The sequence below is a fragment of the Dromiciops gliroides genome, chromosome 5, assembly GCF_019393635.1.
Source record: "Dromiciops gliroides isolate mDroGli1 chromosome 5, mDroGli1.pri, whole genome shotgun sequence".
Taxonomy (NCBI): Eukaryota; Metazoa; Chordata; class Mammalia; order Microbiotheria; family Microbiotheriidae; genus Dromiciops; species Dromiciops gliroides.
In genome coordinates, this window is record NC_057865.1 from 101806696 (window position 1) to 101825372 (window position 18677).

General features: G+C 41.1%; 2 protein-coding genes across 6 annotated transcripts in view; both read right to left on the reverse strand.

Annotated features, from left to right (window-relative positions):
- LOC122729117 (glutathione S-transferase kappa 1-like) overlaps nt 1-4812 on the reverse strand; it is a 27114-nt gene extending 22302 nt beyond the window's left edge. For 2 of the 3 annotated variants that reach the window (XM_043967798.1, XM_043967799.1), the window contains exons 1-2: nt 4217-4812; nt 3419-3500 (exon numbers count right to left, since the gene is read on the reverse strand). In XM_043967798.1, coding sequence (XP_043823733.1) covers nt 3419-3500; nt 4217-4288 — 154 coding nt within the window. In that variant the 5' untranslated portion in view covers nt 4289-4812. The remainder of the gene's footprint in view (nt 1-3418; nt 3501-4216) is intronic. The other variant, XM_043967803.1, reaches the window with a different exon arrangement.
- GSTK1 (glutathione S-transferase kappa 1) overlaps nt 1-17182 on the reverse strand; it is a 20964-nt gene extending 3782 nt beyond the window's left edge. Inside the window, exons 1-8 of one of the 3 annotated variants that reach the window (XM_043967804.1) lie at nt 17029-17182; nt 16228-16309; nt 15783-15911; nt 15039-15139; nt 13664-13699; nt 11100-11216; nt 10644-10737; nt 3508-3955 (exon numbers count right to left, since the gene is read on the reverse strand). In XM_043967804.1, coding sequence (XP_043823739.1) covers nt 3783-3955; nt 10644-10737; nt 11100-11216; nt 13664-13699; nt 15039-15139; nt 15783-15911; nt 16228-16309; nt 17029-17100 — 804 coding nt within the window. In that variant the 5' untranslated portion in view covers nt 17101-17182 and the 3' untranslated portion in view covers nt 3508-3782. Of the gene's footprint in view, nt 1-3507; nt 3956-9957; nt 10265-10643; nt 10738-11099; nt 11217-13663; nt 13700-15038; nt 15140-15782; nt 15912-16227; nt 16310-17028 lie in introns of those variants that run through there. The other 2 variants (XM_043967805.1, XM_043967806.1) reach the window with 2 other exon arrangements.
- Between the last annotated feature and the right edge of the window lie 1495 nt (nt 17183-18677).

The following is an 18677-nucleotide window of genomic DNA, read 5'->3' on the forward strand; positions in this document are numbered from 1 at the left end:
AGAAAGGGATTCCCCAGAGTTCAAGATCTTCTGGCACAGAGTCCAAGGCAAGCCACAGGGAAGCTTTCTGAGAGAGAAATCCTACAATTCAGGATGACAAATGATTTTAGGTATTTGCATTGGGGGAACCATTGGGACAAATGGTTACTCATTCAAGGGCATCTGATATTTTTGTTGCTTTTAAAAAAATAAATTTGATTGATGTCTTTGTTTTAGTATCAGCAAAAATTTTACCAGCATCTCTCCTCTTCCCAGTCCTAGAGGGTCATCTCATATAAGTTTGTTTTGTCTTAAAGTTGTGTTGATTTTTTCTTTTTAGCTCTGCAATAATTTCTGGATATTAGGTAGCTCCTGCCTTGTATAACAAATACACATACCCAGTGAAGGCCTTCCTTTGTAACAATTAAATTGGTTAAGCAAAACGAACAGGTTTAATGACCAGGTCTGAGACTGGCTATGATTAGTTATATACAATTATATGACATTTGATTTCATATTACTGTTCCTTTCATTTACATTATTGTGGTCGTCAGGCAGCTAGGTGGCCCAGTGGATAGAGTGCCAGTCTTGGAATCAGGAGTCCTGAGTTCAAATCCAGCTTTAGATACTTACTAGCTCTATTACCCTAGGCAAGTCACATAACTGTTTTTGCCTCAGTTGCCTCATCTGTAAAATGAACTGGAGAAGGAAATGGTAAATCCAGTATCTTTGCCAAGAAAATCCCAAGTGGGGTATGAAGAGTTGGACACAACTGAAATGAATGATTGACAACAAAGTCACTGTGGATATTTTTTCCTGGTTTACTGAATTTCATGCAGTCCCACAAATTTTGGAGTTGAAGCTTTGTGGCCACCTAGTACAACCTATACCCAAAAGGAATCCCTATTAGATTATACCCAACCATCTAATCACTCCTTGAAATCCTCCATCATGGGGCAACCCACTACCTTCTGGGGCATCACATTTCACTTTAGGACACCTCTAATTGTTAGGAAGTATTTTTTTTCTTTTATTTGCTGAGCAGTGAGGGTTAAGTGACTTGCCCAGGGTTGCACAGCTAGTAACTATCAAGTGTCTGAGGTCATATTCGAACTCAGGTCCTTCTGAATCCAGGACTGGTGCTTTATCCACTGTGCCACCTAGCCGCCCTGGTTTTGTTTTGTTGTTGTTTTTTTTTTTCCCTAACAATCAAGTTTAAATTTCCCTCCTTTAAACTTCCACCTATTGTCTTTGGTTTTGCCTTTTTGGACCAACTAGAACAATTTTAATCCATCTTCCATATTACAATCCTTCAAATACTTGAGAATAGCCCTAATATCTTCCCTGAGTCTTTCCTTCTTTAGATTAAGCTTCGCAAGTTCCTTCTACCGATCCTGACATAGCATGATCTCAAGACAGCTCACCATCTTGATTATGTACCCTCGGATATTCTCTAATTGCTCAGTAGCTTTCTTAAATTGAATATAATACTCCAGATGTAATCCCATCAGAGCAGAGTACAGAACGGAGGAGTATCCTTATTCCTGGGCATTATGCTTCTCTTAATAAAGCCCAACACAGAAGCGAAGCTAGGTGGTGCAGTGGATAGAGCACTGGCCATGGATTCAAGAGGGCCTGAGTTCAAATCTGACCTCAGACCCTTGACACTTACTAGCTGTGTGACCCTGGGCAAGTCACTTAACCCCACTTGCCTCACCTAAATAAATAAACAAACAAATAAATAAATAAAGCAAGCAAGCCCAACACCACATTATACTTTTTTGGTGCCATATAACCCTGTTAAACATCAGTTTCTGTTTACTTTAAGTTGTATACATTCATACAAATGTGGGGCATATTGTGGAGTATATGGTGCTTTCTTTCTATCTTTGTGTTCTTTAGGGGCATTTGGCCAGCCTTGGGATCTCTGGGACAAAGGCTATAAAGAATTTAATGAAAAGACTAATGCTTATTTTTGTTAAGGGCTAAAATTCTAGCTAGTCTGTCTAAAATATCTAATGAGTGGTCGCCAATAAATTATAAGCTTCTGCAAGAGTTAGACTTTTAAGCGTTTATTAAGGAGAATAAGAATTTGATAAAGAGAGAGAGAAAGGGCTAGATTCCTATCTATTAAAGGGAGAGTGCATTTTTAGCTCCCTTCTCTGCCAGAGTCCCCAGGAAAGAGCCCCAGAGCGAGCGCCAGTCTCTTCCTTCCTCCTCCCACTAGCCCACATCACTTCCTAACGCCAAAGAAAAGACTCCTGGTCTTGCCCTCAAAGACCTTCGCTTCATGGGCGGAACTTTTCTACAGTAAGTCTCCAGCAGGTGGTGTCATTCCAATCGTTACCATTTTCTCCTTTAACAGAATTTTCTCTGCTATGATCGTGAACAGATATTTTTGTATGTGGGGAGTTGGCATAGAATGCCAGGTGGTACCGTGGTGAAATTTCCCCAGATTTCTAGGTTGGGTGCATATAAGCTAAGAAAAATGAGCAAAGTTCTCAAAACATGCATGGGCTATTTGCATAAGAAGCTGGCATAAGGATTGGATAAATAAGAAATGGCCGCTGCCTAGAAGATGCTCTCATTAGCTGTGTGGCAGCCAGGTTGCATGGGGGGTAGAGTTAGTCAGGAAGACCTAAGTACAAATCTGGGCTCATAAACTTATGAGTTGTGTGACCCTGGGTAAGTCATGTAACCTCTGCCTCATTTTCTTGAATAGGGAAATGGGGATAATAGCATATACCTTCTAGGGTTGTTGTAACAATAAGATAATATTTGTAAAGTGCTTAGCACAGTATCTTGCACATAGTAGGTGCTTAGTTAATGTTTTTGTTCTTCTTTCTTGAGGGCAAGTTAACTAAGTCACGGAGACTTACTTTCCTCAAGTACAAAAATGTGAAAAATAATGGTTAGACTATTTACCTCATAGGATTGATAAAAGAAAAAGGCTTTGTAAACCCTGAAGGGTTTTATATATATATGAGTTATTATTATGAACAGGTCAGTGGAAAAATGATTAGCACAGAGATGTCATTGCTGTTGTTCCTTAGGAGCTGGTGGTCCATCAACATGTAATTTTGCCCTTTCGTGGTACCAAGGCAAGTGGTTTGTTCCCTGTGAGATATTCAATTTATTATTGTAAACATTTACTAAATACAAAAAAATGTGCTTGGCTCTGGATGTAAAAAGAGAAAAAGGATATAGTTTCTTACTTCAAGGAATTTCTATTTTGTTGGGTCACTAAGAACTTTGGTGAGAAATCCCCTTATATTATTATGTAATATGTTGGAGATTTAGAAGCAAATAAGGGAGAAACTTGATGACAGCAATGTCAAAACTCAGTTGGAGCCAGGTTTATGAGCCTTCTTTTGTAAAGCCCCACGATGGTCCCCCTGATTCTGGCTATCACATTTCTTTCCTTGGGAATTATTCCTACCACTGTCCTTCATGATCCCTCCGATGAAGGTTGGGTGCAGTTGACAATCTATGTTCCAGATGTTCCGATATCGACACAGGATCTGCCAGGGGAGACAACCATATTGCAGACAGACTGTGTGCACTTTCAGTGTTGTGCAGTGGGCAGTGTTGGGGTCCATAAAGATGTGGATTTTTCAGGGTCAGTGATAAGTGGGAAGTGCCCTGCGGGTCGGGGTTGAGGTATCTGTTGGCTCAAATTGGGATACTTTCTCTAGCTGGGTGTGGGAAACAGTGTCCCCATCGGGTCAGACTTTCATCTCCCTACTCGTCTGGGCTGGAGAACCCAAGAGATTAGTTCAGTTTGGGACCAGAGTCCCATTGCCCTAAGGACTCTCCCCTCCTCCCCAGAGGGGCAGAAGTGAGTAGTGATGCCTGGAAAGGAGGCGGTATTTGTGTCTCTGGGTAAGAATATTGAGACAAAGAACTATTGGTGGTGCAGGTGGGGCGTGATCATAATTTTTTACTGGTTGCGTTTTTTTTTTTTTTAATCTTCTTTCTGTGGAGCAGAAAAAATAAAGAAAGTCCATTTGATTGCAAGAGGCAGAGCGGAGACCTTAGCACTGACCCACCTTCCCAGCCTCCTAATTACAAACCCTGCTTCTGAGCATCAGGAAGTTGGCACTTTGAACCTTTGCCCCACCCCCACCTCCCAGGGTCCTAACCCTATCCATCCCCGCCCCCAGCAAATGCCCTGGTCTACCTCACTGCTCAGGTTCCTGGCAGCGGTACCCCGCAACCTTCCCCGAGCCACAGTCACCTCAAAGCCCAGCCAGGAATAGGGGGACAGCACATCGTAGAACAGCTCCAGCTTCCTAGGCAAGCTCGCCATGGCCTTGGTTCTGGGCAGAAGTGGGAGGCTGACGGACAGCAGGGGCTGGGCTCGCTCTTTTTTTTTTATTAGAAGGGTGCTGGCTGTTCGTCCTTAAACCCAATAGGTTCTGGGAGGGATCCGCCCCTAACGGAGAGGTATGGCTTGGGAGAGGGAGGGTGCACTGGCCTGGTGGCTGAGGCCTTGGAGGAGGAGCCACGTTGGTTCTTGGCTGGGCTCCTGCTGCCTCCTTGTGGCCACCCAGGCTGGGACTAAGAGAAGTTTACCACCAGGCCAGTTGGACTTGCTTCTGCGTACTACCGGCTGGACACCAGGGGGCGCTGCCCCTGAGCCCTTGCTTAGGATGGAGCCCAGGAAGGTAATTTACAAGGAACCTCACTGCTATTCGCACTGCCTTTTATGTCAGTTAAGGTTTGTTAAATCTTAAAATAAGCAAGGCGTTTTCTAAGGCCCTGGGAGATGCAAGAGGGAATTGTTGCAAATGCTGCTCTTTAAGTTGCTTGGGATGTAATGAGAAGAAAAAGGAGGAAAATAATTTTGATAGGAGAAAGAGTGAGAAGTGCAAAAGAGAAGGGAAGTAGAGGTGCTATAGGAAATAATCAGTCAATCAATCGATCAATCAACATTTATTAAGCACATACTATATCCCAGGAAATGTGGTAGAACTTGAAAATAAAAAAAAAGAGGAAAAGGAAAATTCCTGTCCTCAGAGAGTTTACAATCTAATCTACTATGGAAGCAAAATCATTTTTCCTCATGTGGAGGGAATTTTAGGGGAAAATTCCTAGAGCAGTTGCCATATAAGTTGGTTCTTGAAGAAAAGATGAGACTTCAAAAGATCAAGATTGGAAGGAGTGGTGGCAGGTATGGAAAGGGCAATGACTTTATTTCAGGCATGAGAGACTGGGGAGAAAGGTGTGTAGATGAGAGAAAACAGGATGGAAAGGGAGAGTAATGCAAAGCAATGTTTCCAGAAAGAGACCTATATAAAAGGGGAAATATTAATGGCGCATGATTAGGCCAAGTCAATGAAATAAAAAATCAATACTACTTAAAATAATTGACTTATTCAGCACCATATCATTTTACCAAAAATAATAGAAAAAATTATAATGAAATGGGAGGAAAAAAACGTCAAGAATCTCATGGGAAATAATAACAAAAGAGAGAAAGAGAAGGAAGGAGACCTAGCAATACCAGATCTGAAATCATGCCACGAAGGAATAATCATCAACATGTTTTAGTACTAGTTAAAAAATAGGTTGATTGGTGAAACAGATGAGGGGCATAGCAGACAGAAGAATGGGAACACAATAACCTATTAATCAATAAACTCAAAGACATGGGCTCCTAGGTTTACAACTCTCTATTAGATAAAAATTCCTGGGAAATCTGGAAAGCACTAGGACAGAAAGTAGGTATAGAGCAACACACCAACGCCGTGTGCCAAGATAAACTTCAAATAAACACATGAAATAGATATAAAGCATACCATCTTAAAGAAATTAGAGGAACAAGGAAGAAGTTACTTTTCAGAGCTATGGTTAGAGTACTTCATGAACATCCAGGGAACAGAGAGCATTACAGATGATAAAATGGATAATTTTGATTATGTAAAGTTAAAAAAAAAAAACCATTTTTTGACCAAGCAAATGTAGCTAAAATAAGGAGAGCAGGTAAGTGGGAAAAAAGTCTTTGCAGGAAGTTTCTCTGCTAAGAGTCCCAAGATATATAAATGAACTGATTCCAATTACTAGAATAAAATCTATTTCTCAGTTGATAAGTGGTCAAAGGATATGAAGTCAGTTTTTTAAGGAAGAAAACCAAGTCATAAAGAATCATATGAAAGATACTTCAAATCACTAATTATTAAAGAAATGCAAATTAAGGCCATTCTGAACTTCCACCTCTCACCCCTTAAATGGGTAAATATGACAAAAAAGGAAAATGACAAGTGCTGTATGGGTTTTAGGACAATGGGTACATTGCCTTTCTGAGGATGGAGCTGTGAATTAGGCTAGCCATTTTGAAAAGCAGTTTGGTACTCTGTCCCCAAAGTTATTAAACTGTGTATATACCCTATGATCCAGCAATATTGCTACTAGGCCTAAACTCCAAAGAGATCAGAGAAAGTGGAAAAGGACCCATACGTATAAAAATATTTACAATATCTCTTTTTATAGTAGCAAAGAACTAGAAATGCAGAGGGTGTCCACCCATTGGGGGAATGCCTGAACAAATTATGGCATATTAATGAAATGAAATAATATTGTGCTCTAAGAAATGATACAATTCACTTTTCAGAAAAGAACTTGGGAAAACTTGAATTGATTCAGAGTGAGAACAGAAATAGAACAATTTTGCCAATTACAGCAACATTGTAAAGACAGACAGCTTTGAAAGACTGATCAATACAGTGGCCAATTATGATTCTAATGGATCAGTGATGAAACATGCTAGTCACCTCTTAACTGGGACATGATAGATTCATGGTGCAGAATGTGTGACATATTTCTTGGACTTGGCCAGCACAGGAATGAGTTTGGTTTGGCTATGTATAATTGTTTTAAGGATTTAGTTTGTCTTTTTTTTTTCTTAGCTCCCCCGCCCCCCACAATGGAGGTGGAGGTGAGAGGGAGAGAAAAGAAACTTTTAAAAAAATTCCAGTATGCCTGGAATTTCATATAAGTGAAATGGAGTAACATGGAATAGGTAGGTTGGAATAAGTGTGTCCTTTTGGCCCATGAGGTATGGAACCATATTCTTTGTAAGTCTCAAAAGTGCCTAGCCTAGTACATTGTACATAGTGCTTACATATATGCACGTATAATGTTATATATAGAACTCTCCATATATTTATTCTCCATAGATATATATATATAAATTTCATTATTAATTGGGATCAGTTTTAGGGCAGGCAGAGACAGGATGAGAAATCCCATCTCTTGAGGCCTGAATTTTAGGAGCTGGGATGTGGGATACAAGACTGCTACAGTGACTCTCTTCACTTTTGAGATCAGAATTGCATCCAATTTCACAATGAATTTAGGTAATTCAGGATTCAAATCAAGAAAGTCTTTTCCAAGAATTCATTTTTATTTTCTTTCCAAGATAAAGGTTAAAACAGTTTCATCAAGAAATAAGGCCTCTCCATTTTCTTTTTTTGTTCCACTCTCCCAACTGCTCTTCCTAAATATATCCCAGAGTATCCAGAACCAAGAGGGCTAGTTACAGAAAAATGCAAAGGAACTGTCTAAAATCTAGTATAGCCATGAGTATGACATCAGAAGAGAAGGGCTGTACTTGAAAGAAGACAAAGGTTCCACCCCTACCTAGCTATGTGACCTTGGGCAAATCATTCAACCTCTCTGAGTTTTAGTTTCCTCCTTTGTAAAACAGGTGCCTGTCTTTGAGGGTTATAGAAGGACCAAATAGAGTATGTAGTGTTTTGTGAACTACAAAGCATTACCTAACTGTCATAAATGAAAATAATATTTTTAATCTCAACAAAGATTTGTGTCTGTGTTTTGGAAAATGTTTAGTTGATGACTTTTGATTTACATTATAGTCACTCAAAACAGAAAACACCCCTTTCTCATAACCAAGAAAATTAAACAACTACAGGTGATACAGTGGAAATCAAAGGGATACCTATCAATTGGAGAATGGCTAAACAAGCTGTGGTGTATGATTGTAATGGAATATTACTGTGCTGTAAGTAAGGATAAGCAGGATGATTTTAGAAAAACCTGGAAAGAATTACATGAACTGATATATAGTGAAGTGAACAGAACTAGGAGAACCTTGTACAAAGTAGCAACAGTACTGTTTGATAAAGAACCACGAATGAGTTAGCTATTCTCAGCAAGACAATGATCCAAGATAATCTCAAAGGAGTAATGATGAGGCATATTATCTACCTCTAAAGAAAAAACTGATATTGATTGAATATAGATTGAAACATGGTATTTTTTCACTTTCATTTTTTGCTTTATTTGAGTCTGCTTATACAAAATGACTAATATGGAAATGTTTTACATAACTTCACATGTATAACCTATATCTGACTGTTTACCACCTGAGGGAGTGGGAAGGGAAAGGAGGGAGGGATAGAATTTGGAAACCAACTTTAAGTAAGAATGTAAAAAAAACCAAACCCAACAACATCCAAACAGAACACCTCCTGTCACTCTGCTTATCTTATATAACTTTTTCTATGACCAAGAAGATGGAAATCTGATAGGACACTTGTTTCTTTTCCTTGATTAGAATGCAAACAATTCATCTTAGAGTTTCTCCCAGTTTATAAAAGATATTTGCATTTTTCTAGACTCCCACATTTTCAAATCAAAGTTTATATTGAGCTTTGGATTTTCATGAGGAATTTTTGGTGGTTATGTAGTTCATTAAAGAACCACCTTCTCTCCTGTAGGAATATGTTCAGTTTTGCCATGTCGGTTTATCCTTGTAGGAAGAAGGGTTGTTGTGAGGCTCAAGTGAGAGAGATAATGGATGCAAAACAGTTTGCAAACCTTAAAGAACTATAGCAATGCTTACTAATATTATTAACCTAGATTCAGAAGGCTTTTGGTCTGTTGATGACTTCATTCCCTGAGCCTTCTATTACACTCCTGGGTAGCTCAAGCAATGTTTATAGAGTAATGCAGAGGTGTGCTGGTAAATATTTACCAACTGGGCTCTCTGGAGAAAAAAATGGATGTATGTATATATAAAATTTAATCTGTATTATTAACAATTTCATAAGTCTGGAAAATCAACAAAACAATAAACCAAGCCTTGATGTGTAGTGAATGCTCATTTCTGAGGTATAAATATTCACTGTGAAAATGTAACAACCAACAGTCAATGGGAGGTGGCTGCAGCACACCCCTGGCTGTAAGCCTTTTTTGTTAGCCATGGAATATCACATTCCAAGATCTCCTCTATTTTATTGTGGCAGTGGTGAAGCACTGTGTATTTCTGAAAGAGGCTTCTTGGTGCTCTGACTAACCTCTTATAAGACATGAGGCATAGGGAATTCATGGTTAGGTAGGGGTTGAACTAGATGACTTCTGAAGTCCTTTCCAAGTCTGCATTAATTGTGGTCTTAGAATTAATCTTACAAAATCTTCCAGTAAGTAACATAATCTGATATCTTTAGCTAGAGGCCCATCAATTCCCAGCTCATCCCTTCTGGGTCTAGGTCACTCCAGGGGTCCTCAGCTCACACCAGTCACTTCCTAGATTCAGTCCAGTCTCAGGCACAGCCTCACTTTAGCCTAGAGTTGTTGGTACAGTGTTTAGACCAATGGTTGAGTAAGGCTAGTATACTCTGGCAGATTTATCAAAAGGTGAATTGTAGAAGGAAGCTGTACTCACTTTGACAAATTATTTCCAGTTGTTTCCATAACTTACATAAATGTCAAAGGACAAAGGACTTGCCACCACTGAAGATGTTCAAAAGATAGGTATCCTGAGGTGGAAGTCCTGACTTTGTGACACTGGGCAAGTCACTACTCCCAGCCTTAGTTTCTTCATCTGTATAATGGGTGATTTTCCTGTTTGCCATTTTTCTGTCTCTCTTGGCACATAGGCCAGGAAGTTGCAGAGGAACTTCTTTTCATTAACTCCAGAGAAGGACAGATACAGAATGAAGACACACAAGATGGTGACAGGCACACAAGAGTCTTCCCCAATGGGGAGTTTATTTGGTTGAAACAATGAAGGTTGGGGCCCTACCTAAGGCACCTGTGAGCAGGAGTAGGAGAACTCCTGTAGTGTGAGTTTAGGATGCCATGCCACATTTCCCCCAAACGAAAGAATATGGGAATGCAGGCCCAGGCACCCTGGATTCCATGATGGGGATGTTGTGGGGAGGAAGGAGCCAGCTCCTAGACGTGGGCAGCCCCTCTTCTTCTATGAGTGCTCAGAGTTTGCCTTTCACAGTGCTGGGCACTGGGCCCAGCCACTGTTCCCCTGGAAGAAGAAAACCAGGTACCTTCTATACACAGTCCTAAAGGAAGGGAATGCTTAGGTCCTGGACAAAAGATGCCATCCATTATTCTCTTCCCTCATCCATTCTCTTGCCCCCAAGAACCCAGGGAATTCTTGGAAGGGGTCATTCTTGGTTTTAAGGAGCAGGTGGCTTCTCCGCATCTTCTACAATGTACATGGTTTCCTTACAACAGAGATTGCTTCCACTTTTTATGATAGAGCCTATTCCCAGTTGAAGTGTCCAGTCCAAGGGTCTGCCTCTTGGAAACTTAATTAAACTTGTTGCTCAAGGATACCTGCTTCCTCTAAGTGCTTGGCTGTGGGGCAAGGGGATGGGTATGGGAAAGTGTCTCCAACTCACCTAGCAGGTGGGCCAGCAGCTCCATCCTGTCTGAGCCAAAGAGCATGTGGGATTTGTTGTCCACGTGGACCACCACCATGGGCAGCCCAAAGGCCTGGAGACAGAGTGTTCACAGCATCAGTAAGGAAGAAGACCCTGAAGGGTGGGAGTCAATGCTGACTTAGACTGATGAGGGAGAGTAGAGGTTGGAGACCCAATATCAATGCAGATGGCAAAGGATCACCCAGGAGACAAGCAGGAGGGTCTCATTTATGCCTCCCTACCTCTTCCCTTCTATTCCCATCTATTTCCCCCTTTCCTTTCTTCCCCTGGGTTTAAGGTGGCTGAAACTGGTGGGAAATGACAAGGTGCCATATAGGGAGGCAGACATCTGAGAAGAAATTCAAAGACCCATTAGAGCTCCTTCAAGGATTATAGGTTGAGTTTGGGGGCAAGAAGAGGAAACAAGCTCCTCACCCCATATTTGCAGGCTGTCTCTGTGGTTTCTCTTAGCTTCTTCTTCACCTCTTCAGTTGAACACCTTTCTAGTAGACCCTTTGCCTGATCTTCAAAAAGTCCTGCTTTCTTTGCAGCCTGTTGAAGTGAGGTAGGTAACAGACCATAGTTGAGTTGTGGTGGGAAGGTTATATACCTGTAGATCTAAACTCCTTTTGGGTAATGACCTCAGCAATAAATAGTTTATATTTCTGGCTTTGTCTATGAAGATTCCTAACATCATGACTATTCCCTTGACCTTGACTCTGGATCTTCATAGGATGTGAGGGAACATCTACTCCAATTCTATCTTTTGATAACAAAACTAAGACCCAGATAGGGAAGCTAAATTGCTCAAGTTCCAAAGGTTTCCTAACTCCTAGTTCAGGATCAATCTTTCTATTGTTCTTTGCTACCTCCTTCAAAAATGCTTTAGTACAAAGTTCCACAAACTTTAGGACGTGACTTTTCATTTTCCTGAAGCCATGAGATAATAAAGGTGCTGAGTGGCACATGGAGCATGGGAGGGATACATTCTCTTCCCTATTGGGTAATGCAGGACAATAGCAACTGACCTGTAGTAGGTCTACCTTAAAACCTGGTGTATCACATGGGAGCCCTTGTTACAGTCACTGATCCTTTCTGCTCTACGTCTAGAATTAGCAAAAAATTGTCAATACACATGCTTAACATTAGCAAATGCTAATAGTTGTCAAGAGAAAAGAATGGTGTTCTAGGAATCAGGGAGCTGGGTCTGAATCCTGGTTCTACCACTTATTAATCATGGAACTCAGGCCAAGGCATTTGCTTGGAGCCACAGTTTCCTCACCTGGAAATGGGGTTGACATTGGTGAGGGTATTTTTGAAGAAGGTGCTTATAAACCATAGCATTCTATAAATCCTAGAATAGGGCCTCTTAAACTTTTTTCATTGCTGACCCCTTTTTCTTTTTTTCTTTTCTTTTTATTTAATGGTTAATCTTTTATTGGAAGGAAGAAAACATTACAATATATCTCAGGTAAACCAATCCTGGGGCTCAGTGGCTCAATGGTAGGTACCAGCTTGTAATGGGTTCCACAGTTAGGACAACACTGTGTCTGGCCTTTGTGAAGCCAGAAGCAAATGACCGCACTGTTGTCCTCTTCACAGATATAACCTACTATTTGCTTGTGAGTGATGGAAGGGACCAAGTTTGGCTCTTCCTTAGTCCCTGGAGCTGCGTTTGAGGCTAACATATTGTAGGGATCCAAATCATTCCTTGCAGCCATCATAATCTCTCTCTCCAAACCAGTAGCCTGCTCTTCATCAGAAAGGATGCCTCCTCTGCTTGCCTTGCGGTGAGTGGCAGCCCAAGTGTGGACACAGGGTCTCAAGGCCTGGACTGCCAGCACCTCGGCTCCCCACAGTAACCCAGAAGCTATCACAACTGACCCCTTTTTCTTTTTAGGAGTTTTTTTTTTGCAGGGCAATGAGGGTTAAGTGACTTGGCCAGGGTCACACAGCTAGTAAGGGTGCCTGAGGTCACATTTGATCTCAGGTCCTCCTGAATCCCAGGCCTGGTCTTTATCCACTGGGCCACCTGGCTGCCCCAGACCTCTTTTTCTTGATGAATTTTTTCCCTGACCCTAGGTATATGGGTATATGGAATAGGTATACCTAACCTTTTGCTGTAAGTGACTCCATGTGGGGTTGTGCCCCCGTTTAAAAAAGCTTTGCCCTAGAGTTTGACTCATTCTTGTTAAAGACTGGCTTCTTCTTTCACTTCACTGAATACAGTCTGTTTCGGGTTACCTTAGGAAAGCTTTCATTCTATTCTTTCTATAGAAAGATTCCTGTTTTGAGCTATTATTTTTTATCTTTCAGATCAATACAAAATACAAATTTTCACGCTTTGGCTTCTTGTGGTATTACCTTGGATTTTCCCTGTGCAAGGAAGGTTGGTTCTTAGAACTTTTACCATGGCGAGCACCCCCTCCTCCCAGGAGCTGCTGGATGTCTTCCCTCTCCTTGTCTGAGTATTCCTAGACACTCCACTGCCTTTCTTCTCTTTTTACCACTGAGGTCTCTTTTCAGATACATTTTACCTGTGACTCCTTCCTGTTTCACAAGACAGAGATTTTGCAATCCAAGCCCTACTGGTCCCTATCTGCCAGTCATTTGCATCCTGCTTCCCAGATACCTTATTGTCCCACAGCACAACACTATGTTTCACCTAAGAAAGATGCTCATTCATAATAATCATGAAGATGATAAGTAACATTTATATAGTGCTTACTACATGTCAAGTGCTTTACATTATTCTCTCATTTGATCCTCACAAGAATCCTGGGAGATAGCTGTTATTATTATCCCCACTCTACAGATGAGGAAATTGAGGCAAATATAAGTTAAGTGACTTGTCCAGAGTCATTCAGCTAGTAAGTCTCTGAAGTCAAATTTGAACTCTGGTCTTCCTAATTCTGGTCCTCCTGTGTCACCTAGCTGCACCTCCATCATCAACCTGAGATTTAAGTTAGAGGAAATAGGGACAGAGCTGGGATACTCACAGCCAGGATGCTCTGGGGTTCAGTGATATCTTCATCCTAGGAGTAATGGATAGAATACATTTGGGAAAGGGAGATAAGTCATGGACTGGGGATACAGAGGTGATATATGTGGTTGTGGACATAGTTGCAGGGAAAATATTGGTGCTAATATAAATCGATCTGATGCACTATTATAAAGGCAAATAGAGGAATGTACCCTAAGTAGAAGATAGGGGCCCTATTTTAAATTTTTTTTCAAATTACATGTAAAGGTATTTGAGTTCCAAATTTTTTCTCCCACCCTCCCTTTACTCCCCGCTCCTGAGGCCAGTAAGCAGTCTGATATAGGTTATACATTACAATAATGTTAAACATATTTCCACATTAGTAATGTTGTAAGAGAAGGATCTGAACAAAAAGGAAAAAAAATACAAGAAAGAATAAATAAGAACCATAATGAAAAAGAAACAACAGAAGTGAAAAAAGTATGCTTCAATTTTCATTCAGATTCCACAGTTCTTTTTCTGGATGTGGAGAGCATTTTCCACCACAGGCCTTTTGGCATTGTCTTGGATCACTGTATTACTGAGAAAAATTAAATCTAACACAGTTGATCATCCCACAGTGTTGTTGATACTGTATACAGTGTTTTATTGTTTCTGCTCATTTTACTCAGCATCAATTCATGCAAGTCTTTTAAGGTTTTTCTGAAATCCATCTGCTTAGAAGATGGGGGATTTCAGAAAGTCTATTCTAGGAGTTAGATTTCTGAACAAATTGTGGAATATGAGCTTAAAGGAAACCCTAGTGTTTTGTAAGAAATGAGAAAAAAGATGGTTTAAAAGCATCATGGAATGATTTATGTGAACTGATGTAGAGTGAAGTGAGCAGAATCATAAGAATTACTGACATTTTAACATCAATATTTTAAAAATGAAAAATTCTGACACTAAGTTCTTCTCTAATTGCATAGGACTGATAAAGAATGCTACACATTTTATGAAAAAAGATGGTCAACTAATATTTATAATATGAAATACATTTTTAGACATGACCAATTTTTTCTTTTTTTTCCTTTTTCAAGAATGGGTATAGATAGAAGGTAAAAACAAGTATGATTGATAATTGTTTTATAAACTGAACTCTGAACAATGCTATGACCAATCATGATTCTCAAGTACTGATGATACAGAATAGCGCTGGACTCAGGGTGCAGAATTACATATGTAGTTTTGGAAAATAGCCACTCCAGGAATATGTTTTGCTTGACCATCCTTGTTTGTAACAAGGTTGGTTTATTTGTTTTGTTCCTCTCCAGAGGTGGGGGATGTGGGGGAGTTGGTGGGAAAGAAAATAGACTTTTGATACTTGATAAACATTTAAAAAAGAACCTCACTCGTGACCAGATACGCATCCACAGCTCTCGAGACACTCTCTCTAACATCTCTGGACACTCCATGTTGACAGCAGTGAGGAATCTCATGGCAGTCAGGCTCCCTGAGGGAAAGAAGCCAGAGATGGGTGAGAAGGAAACAACAACTAATAATAACCTAGATTTATACATCACTCTAAGATTTGCAAAGTGCACTAGCTCCCTGGAACCTCACAAGGGGCCGGTTTTCTGGGTATTGTGATCTCCATTTACAGATGAAGAAACTGAGGCTTAGAATGTTCAAGTGATTTGTCCATGGTGACATGCCTAGCACATGTTAAGGGGAAGGATTTGAACCTAGGTTTCACTGGATTCTCAGTCTAGAACCAGTTCTGGTGGTATAAAGTTCCTTCTGTTGCTGATAGATGGATCTCTCTTGCTTCTCTACTGACTGCACACCTCTTTGTTTTGGGTGCTTTCCCCCCCAATCAATTTGTCCTATCTTTCCCCATGCCTAATATACCCAAACTCCTATTTTCCCCATTTCCTCTATTCTCCTACAGTTTCTTGTTTCTGTAGTCCTGATTGTCCAGAACATTTTCTCCATGCCTTTCAGTAGATTCTAGAGACCTTTTGCTCTACTTTAATAACTTCAGACTCTTATCTCACCCAATATTTCTTCATCCTGACTTCCCTGACCTAGTATGCCTCTCATCTTCATCCCCTTCCTCTCCTTTTCAACCCCCCCCCCAACCCTCCCCCACATACCTTTTTCTAACATGACAAAAAGGAAATCTTTGGGAATCTGGATGGGAACTTGGTAAAAATTCCCTAGGCGCTGGAGGTCCTTGGACAAGTATTTGCCTCTTCGTGGTACCAAGGCAGGTGGTTTGTTCCCTGTGGGTGAATCATTCAATTAATTTCTGTAAACATTTATTAAATACCTACTGAAAACAAAGAAATGTGCTTGGCTGTGGAGGTAGAAAGAGCAAAAATATATAATTCGTGAACTCAAGGAATATCCATTTACTTGGATCACTGAGAACTTTGGTGAGAAATCTCTTTATATATGATAGGTTGGGGATTTAGAAGCAAGTAAGGGAGAAATTTGATGACAGCAATGTAAAAACTCTATAAGCCTTCTTTTATAAAGCCCCTCCCTGGGCCCCCTGATTCTGACTACCACATTCCCTTCCTTGGGAATTATTCCTACCACTGTCCTTCATGATCCCTGCGATTAAAGTTGGGTGTAGTTGAAGGTCTATGTTCCAGAAGTTCCGATATCGACACAGGATCTGCCAGGGGAGAAAACCATATTGCAGACAGACTGTGTGCGCTTTCAGTGTTGTGCAGTGGGTAGTTTTGGGGTCCATAAAGATGTGGATTTTTCAGGGTCAGTGCTAACTGGGAAATGCCCTGCGGGTCGGGGTTGAGGAATCAGTTGGCTTAAGTTGAGATACTTTCTCTAGCTGGGGGTGGGGAACAGTGTCCCCATTGGGTCAGGGGCTGACTTCCATCTCCCCACTCATCTGGGCTGGAGAACCCAGGAGATTAGTTCAGTTTGGGACCAGAGTCCCATTGCCCTAAAGACTCTCCCCTCCTCCCCAGAGGGGCAGAAGTGAGTAGTGATGCCTGGAAAGGAGGCGGTATTTGTGTCTCTGGGTAAGATTATTGAGATAAAGAACTATTGGTGGTGCAGGTGGGGCGTGATCATAATTTTTTACTGGTTGCGTTTTCTTTTATCTTTTTCTTACTGTAGAGCAGGAGAAATAAAGACAGTCCATTTGATTGCAAGAGGCAGAGCGGAGACCTTAGCACTGACCCACCTTCCCAGCCTCCTAATTACAAACCCTGCTTCTGAGCATCAGGAAGTTGGCACTTTGAACCTTTGCCCCACCCCCACCTCCCAGGGTCCTAAGCCTCTCCACCCCCGCCCCCAGCAAATGCCCTGGTCTACCTCACTGCTCAGGTTCCTGGCAGCGGTACCCCGCAACCTCCCCCGAGCCACAGTCACCTCAAAGCCCAGCCAGGAATAGGGGGACAGCACATCGTAGAACAGCTCCAGCTTCCTAGGCAAGCTCGCCATGGCCTTGGTTCTGGGCAGAAGTGGGAGGCTGACGGACAGCAGGGGCTGGGCTCGCTCTTTTTTTTTTTTTTTATTAGAAGGGTGCTGGCTGTTTGTCCTTAAACCCAATAGGTTCTGGGAGGGATCCGCCCCTAAGGAGGGGTATGGCTTGGGAGAGGGAGGGTGCACTGGCCTGGTGGCTGAGGCCTTGGAGGAGGAGCCACGTTGGTTCTTGGCTGGGCTCCTGCTGCCTCCTTGTGGCCACCCAGGCTGGGACTAAGAGAAGTTTACCACCAGGCCAGTTGGACTTGCTTCTGCATTGGGTTTCTGCCTCTGCGTACTACCGGCTGGACACCAGGGGGCGCTGCCCCTGAGCCCTTGCTTAGGATGGAGCCCAGGAAGGTAATTTACAAGGAACCTCACTACTATTCGCACTGCCTTTTATGTCAGTTAAGGTTTGTTAAATCTTAAAATAAGCAAGGCATTTTCTAAGGCCCTGGGAGATGCAAGAGAGAATTGTTGCAAATGCTGCTCTTTAAGTTGCTTGGGATGTATTGAGAAGAAAAAGGAGGAAAATAATTTTGATAGGAGAAAGAGTGAGATAAGTGCAAAAGAGAAGGGCAGTAGAGGTGCTATAGGAAATAATCAGTCAATCAATCGATCAATCAACATTTATTAAGCACATACTATATGCCAGGCAATGTGTTGGAGCCTCAAGATAAAAAAAAAAGGAGAATCCCTTTCCAAATAGAGCTTACAATTTAATCTCCTATGGAGGCCAGATCATTTTTCCTCATGTTGAGGGAATTTTAGGGGAAAATTCCTTGTGCAGTTGAAGAAAAGACAAGACTTCAGAAGATCAAGATTGGAAGGAGTCGTGGCAGTCATGGAAAGGACAATGACTTTATTTCAGGCATGAGAGACTGGGGAGAAAGGTGTGTAGATGAGAGAAAACAGGATGGAAAGGGAGAGTAATGCAAAGCAATGTTTCCAGAAAGAGACCTATATAAAAGGGGAAATATTAATGGTGCATGATTAGGCCAAGTCAATGAAATAAAAAATCAATACTACTTAAAATAATTGACTTATTCAGCACCATATCATTTTACCAAAAATAATAGAAAAAATTATAATGAAATGGGAGGAAAAAAACATCAAGAATCTCATGGGAAATAATAACAAAAGAGAGAAAGAGAAGGAAGGAGACCTAGCAATACCAGATCTGAAATCATGCCACAAAGAAATAATCATCAACATGTTTTAGTACTAGTTAAAAAATAGGTTGATTGGTGAAACAGATGAGGGGCATAGCAGACAGAAGAATGGGAACACAATAACCTATTAATCAATAAACTCAAAGACATGGGCTCCTAAGTTAACAACTCTCTATTAGATAAAAATTCCTGGGAAATCTGGAAAGCACTAGGACAGAAAGTAGGTATAGAGCAACACACCAACACCGTGTGCCAAGATAAACTTCAAATAAACACATGAAATAGATATAAAGCATACCATCTTAAACAAATTAGAGGAACAAGGAAGAAGTTACTTTTCAGAGCTATGGTTAGAGTACTTCATGGACATCCAGGGAACAGAGA